The sequence below is a fragment of the Amblyomma maculatum genome, chromosome 6, assembly GCF_055883805.1.
Source record: "Amblyomma maculatum isolate TAMU_Amacu chromosome 6, ASM5588380v1, whole genome shotgun sequence".
Taxonomy (NCBI): Eukaryota; Metazoa; Arthropoda; class Arachnida; order Ixodida; family Ixodidae; genus Amblyomma; species Amblyomma maculatum.
In genome coordinates, this window is record NC_139349.1 from 35,422,080 (window position 1) to 35,428,409 (window position 6,330).

General features: G+C 42.3%; 1 protein-coding gene across 1 annotated transcript; it reads left to right on the forward strand.

Annotated features, from left to right (window-relative positions):
* Positions 1 to 1,263: 1,263 nt before the first annotated feature.
* LOC146185495 (mitochondrial import inner membrane translocase subunit TIM44) lies at positions 1,264 to 4,493 on the forward strand. The gene has a single exon (XM_084606437.1). The coding sequence runs from the start codon at positions 1,350 to 1,352 to the stop codon at positions 2,733 to 2,735; it is 1,386 nt and encodes a 461-aa protein (XP_084462563.1). The 5' UTR covers positions 1,264 to 1,349; the 3' UTR covers positions 2,736 to 4,493.
* Positions 4,494 to 6,330: the final 1,837 nt, after the last annotated feature.

Consider the following 6,330-nt stretch of genomic DNA (forward strand, 5'->3'; position numbering starts at 1 on the left):
TTAAGTTGGAACAAATTGGCAGTCAATTGGGAATTGTTCAGCCATGGCGCAGGAGAGAGGTGTGTAAATGTGCTATAAGAAATACGAGCACACTTAAGCTCCGCCTTTAAATAATACGACACCGTTAATGTTTCCCGTCTACGCTTCCCTTGCTGGTAATCGTTCGTGTACACGCACTCTGCTACCCACTTGATCACTAATCCCTACCTATCTGATAGTGGGTAAAGGCAAATTGACGCACTCTCTCCACTGTTTTTTACTGCATTCTAACGATGGACAGTCTGCAAGTAAACTGAAAATGTGGGTATAAAAAGTAATGCAAGACAACTTGGTGCATATAGGCCATTAAAGCGTCAGAAATACGTTAAACCATTACAAATGACGACAACCTTGCTGAACTAAAATCGTTTGTTTGTTTGTTTATTTATTTTTTGTCGCAGCCAGCATCGATAATAATGCAATAGTACATAGACCGGAACTATTATCACTCGCTCATTAGCACTTCGGAGAAGCAAGTAACGAAATAGCTCTAAAATCCGGTCCTAAATTATAGCACGTATAATCAAAAGAAATGCCTGAAATCCGTTCTTTTAAATCGCAAATATTTGAGGTTGCATGCTAGGCATCATTATTTGCATTCTGAAAACCACTGCATTCAAGCACGTAACGAAAGGAGCATCAGTTTAAGAGCCGTGAGAACAATGTGGTCGGACGACACGCGGAACGCGCGCTTTTATGGTCCCTAGATTCTCGGTACTCTAGCCACCCTACCCTAGGGACTTATAGGGACAAAAGCCATCATGAGTCCGTTGTCGTTGTTTTCTTTCCTATTCCAATGCTGCAAAAGACCGCGTAATTTCCACAAATTATGCTGGTTCATTGCTTTAAAGTAACTGGCCACCACATATCTCGTATGTCTGCTGCAAACAATATTCCATGCACATGCAATCTGATGATCTCATTTCATGTGATTTCGGATAGCTTACTCGTCAACACAGCTCATTCACTTTCTTGTGGATGCTAAAAAAAAGAAAAGGTAATTATGACCTATAACCTTACATTGCGCTCAAAACAGAGCAACGACGAATATTGGTTCTTATATTTTATTTTTTACATAAACACGCTGGTGACGGTTTGTCGAGCGGTGCAGTGTTACAGTGCTGCCGTCTCCCTTTCTTCGTTGCATCCTCCTCGACTTGAGCCCTTACAGAGCCCCGTGAGGAACGCGAGGCCGTAGCAGCCGCAGTACAAAAATATTCGAAACCGAAACTCGTTAAGAATGTTTCTGCGCCGAGTTAGCCCTTTCCCGTTTCCGTGAAGCAACATTGAGAATCACGCGAAAGGCAAACATGGCGTTCGCCGTGCCGCAAGCATGGTTAAGTATTTCTCGCGTTGTGGGCTTGCACCGATCTTCATACGGCTTGAATTCGACGACTTCTGCGTTTCGGCACATCTGCAGCGTCCACCTTCTCAGGAACAGCAATGTAAATACCTCTCTTTTTCGAAATTCTCTCGCCGTGAGATGCTACAGCTCGCCTACGCAGCGGAAGGGCTTCTTTGGGCAAGTTTTTGAAAACATTAAACAAGAAATGGTGCAGAGCAAAGAGATGAAGGAAAGTTTAAAAAAGTTTCGTGAGGAAGCCGCAAGGCTTGAACAGTCGGAGGCCCTAAGGAAAGCGCGAATGAAGTACGAGAACATCGAGGCGGAGACGGCCAAAGGCTCGCAGCAGATAATGGAGCACCTCGAATCGCTCAAGGAGAAGATCAAGGAAGGCATCGAAGAAGCGCAAAAGAGTGAAATCGGTAAGAAGAGCCGTGAGTTTACCGAAGAGATCGCCAAATCAGCGAAGTCGGCGGCAGAAACACTAGCCAAACAGGGCGATCAGCTGGGCAAGTCTGGAGCCTTTCAAGCTGTGTCTTCGGGTATAAAGGCCGTGAAAACAGAAATTGACGAGGCGGCAGCCGTTGGTGCTCGCATATACAGGGCACCGCAGAAGCTTCGAAAGCGGTGCGAATTTGGTTCGAGCCCTGCCGAAGCTCGAGTCGTCGCTCCCAACGAAGAAGCCACGGGCGTCGAGCTGCATCGCGACTCTCGCTGGTATCAGAGTTGGCAAAACTTCCGCGAAAATAACCCGTACGTGCATAAGTTCTTCGATCTTAAAACGCGGTATGACGAGAGCGACAACCCTCTAGTTCGTGCCTCTCGCTCTCTCACTGACAAAGTGTCTGACATCTTCGGCGGCTTATTTCAAAAGACGGAGTTGTCTGAGGTGCTCACCGAGATATGCAAGATGGATCCCAACTTCGACAAAAATGGGTTCCTACGCATGTGCGAAACCGACATCATCCCCAATCTACTAGAAGCCATGGTGCGAGGTGACCTCGAAATTCTACGGGACTGGTGTCACGATGCCCCTTTCAACATCCTGAGCACACCTATCAAGCAGGCCATCCAGTTGGGTTATCACTACGACTCGAAAGTCCTCGATGTGATGAATGTGGACCTCGCCATGGGCAAGATTATGGAGCAGGGGCCTGTGCTGATTGTTACATTTCAATCCCAGCAGATCAATGTGGTGCGTAACAGCAAAGGAGAGGTCGTTGAGGGTGATCCAGACAAGATCCTGCGTATAAATCATGCCTGGGTACTTTGCCGAGACCAGAGTGAGCTTGACCCGAAGGCTGCCTGGAAGCTTATGGACTTGTCAGCGTCGTCAACAGAACAGTGGCTTTGAGTAGTCATTGAATATAAGCTTACTGTTGTTGCCTTCTTTTTTTTTTTTTTCATTAGATAGGAATTATTGCAATCTAGTTAGCATAGAATAAATGTACAGTCATGCTTTGAAAAATAATATACTTTGTACCATAAATTGACATGAAAGAAATTAACGGCGTAATATCCCTCACCATAATTGATGTCCGACCATTGCAACACTATTTGAGAAGTTTGCCTGCATATTGTTACCACCTGTTGGTGTAGGCAATAGAATGATTGACTGTGTTGCTGGCAAGACACAGCTATGTTGCACACATATTGCAAACAGTTCATATGCTTCACTGGCATTGTTACTGCATATTCCTTCTGCTTTTGATCATTGTCTTTATTTTGCTTGACAGCTAACAGCTTTTTCTTACGCATTAGCATTATCGTGGGAATATCATTTAGTTGAATCACCGTCTCGACAGTGAAAAGTAATGTGGCATTATCAATGGGCCTGATCCAAATAGTGTCATATCAAGCATTAGATATTTTATGTGGACAAATTTGTTGGTTATGTGTACAGCATTGTAGGCAGCCTGTTTAATTACATATCAGTATGGCACAAGCCGAACAATGTGCACAATGTTTTCTAGCTGTGAAAGGCCTGCCATCTGTGCAACAGGCATTTCTGAGCAATGCACTTAACTTAATAATATAAATTGCCTTCAGTACTGCTATCAGTGCATTCAGTCAGATTGTGTAATATTCAGTAGCTGTATTTACATGATTGTGCATTACAAAAGCCCTAATTGAAGTTTTTATATGGAAGGTAATTGGTGAAAATGTATGGTAAAGGCAGCGTTTCATTATTGTGCACTGTTTCTTGTACAAAAATTTAACTGCACTTTTGCTACTAGATGTGTTGTATGAAAAGAATTCTTTGTCAAATCCTTGGCTTTCAAATCTGCAGTAACAAAAACTGCATGCACCACTCACATTAGAAGTGAACAGACGAGTTGCGGGATGTAATTTTATTGGCCATCCAGTGTTTTTAGATTAAGAGATTTAATATCCTTAGATGTAAATCTTGCTCCAAAGCTGCTGCATGCAAGCATCAGTGTTCTTTTTAGCTCTTGCTTGATGGCACGATGGATCACTTTGACTGCAGAACTGTGTTTTGTTGGTGTATGGTACCACTTATGCAACTTCACTCGTGTGTTGACATAACACTTTCTTTTCCCTTTACAAAATGGTGCACAAAGCTGTTTTAGAACTTTCCTGCGTCCGCTGCAGTTTGTACAACTTCGTTTGTAATCTACATCGGAGAATTGTTGATGGCAGCGTGTATTCACTGTTGAGCATTACACCAAGAATGCTGTATTTTACTGTGATATGGCATTGTAATGCGTGTTTCCCTGGTTGTAGCTATTTTTGTCACCTCTAAGGGAATGTTTACAGCTGCATGTGTGTTAATGATTGTTTGAGGCAAAGAAGAAAGATACTTTAGGTTCAGCGTTTGGTTGACCGGATTTTTTGTAGTGGGTTTTGCATAGATGTTGCAGCCACTTTATTTAATTTGTTATTAGTCTTCAAAGGCTAAAACTATTAACTCTTCTATTTACAGTACCGTGGGAGCTCCTAAATACACTACATGTGATGGCGAAGTGTACAAATGCAAGCTTTTACGTGCCGAGTGAATGTTTACGTTGATTTTCTTCATTGCAATATGCGTACACAACTTTTGTTTTAGAGCTGCTGCCATTATTAAAAGTGTACATAGTGGACAGTGAAATACTGAAATTGGTATTTTTCATGACTTCTTCAGTTTATTTAGAACTGTGGAATGCAAGTCGGCTTATTATTTAAAATGGTGCGGAAAGGCATTCTGTAAAGAGATACATTGTGGCACTGCTTGTCCGCATTCATTTTCAGCGCTGTTTTTACGCTTCACTTAATTCAACAAGTTCGACCTTGATGATTTGAAAATTTGGTATCCTTTAGGTTATGTTAATAACGTATTGGTCTTTGCAAACACACAAATTATCACACAAAAAGCCACTCTGTGCTTCTTAATGTGTTATTGTTTAAGCTATTATTGAGGGGAAAGTCTCTTGTTCAATTTTATAAAATTCCTGAATGGCCAAGAGGGCCATGACATCACTGTTACATGACGTCGCTCAGATAATTCGAGCATCTGCTATGACCACACAATGAAACTACGGAATTCCTCATTTGTCTACAGGGTTGCAGCTTCGATTTTATAAAATCCGACACGAATCTGGTTCCCTTGAGCGGTTTTTTCAAGTGCAAGAAAATGTGGATGTCGCAAGGCGACAGGTCTGGACTGTATGTCGGATGTTGCAGCGTTTTGCGCTTGAACTTTGTCAGTTTTGTGTTAGCTACATCAGCGATGTGGGCATGGGCATTGTCGTGGAGCAAGATGCCCCCTTCGTCAATTTTTCATGTCGTTTGCTCTTGATTGCGACACGCAGCGGATTCAGCATTTCACAATATCGGAAGCGATTGATAGTCTCTCCAGGTTTTGCAAATTCTCTCAATAATGGCCCCTGATGATCGAAAAAAAGTCAACAGCATCTTTCTGGTGGAAATAACAGCCTTTGCTTTCTTTGGGGGCGGTGAAACGTGTGGTGCCTTTGAATGAGGAAAAGCATTTTCTTTGAATGGTGAAAGTTGGCTGAGCAGAATCGTTGTCCTTGTGCTCGTGAACTGGTGGTGAACTCGTGAACTCTGCACCACTGAAAGATGTTTGATTGGACGAGGAGTTTACAGGCCATATGTAACAACCACATACTGCAGAGTAAGCATTGGTACATTATAGCAACACTTAGTAATTAGCATCACGAACTACAGTTTGAAAACTGGCACAGTTTGTTGCGGCAGCATTTAAGTTGTCATAAACAGAGACATCCTGCATTGTGTCTGGAAATTTCCTAATTAGTCTAGGGAGTTTGGACGTAATCAAGGTCACGTGGCATTAAGGAACCTGTCACATAAGGCTGCCAATATTTAAAATGGGCCAAAGACCACTCCAAAAGTAGGTAGACTCCCAAAATTTGGCAGTTGCCCTTTCAGTAGAAGTTTACCCACACCAAAAATTTCAGAGTTGACTAAGGGCCAAGGGTCTAAAATATAGCCCAGCCTGTGAAAGTTTAGAAGTTGAACAACCAAGTGGCTTGGACCACGCACGCAAGAGTTAAGGGATTGAGGCAGATTGTTGGAGAAATTATGTTCAATAAATGGTCAGATTGGTGTAATCTGTCATTACCCAAAATTTGGGGATCGAGGATTAGTGAATCGAATAGGGGTTGGATTAGTCTAATTAATCGAGCTACCCCGACAGTTTGGAACTAAGACTAATGAAAGGGTGGATTAAGGGGTCGGATTAGTATCATCTGTGAAATTAATAAAGCAGAAGGTCCAAAAACATTCGAGAAAAAGTGATTACACATTCCTATATGCTATTGCCTTGCTTATATCAGTTAGTGCTTAGAATAACCCAAAAAATGTATCCTTTGTTACTGCACTTCAATTATTGCTCTAACAGTTTTGTTTTCAGCCATTTGGACATTCCAAAATATTTAGTTCATGCTCGGGAAAAGTCAGTTTTG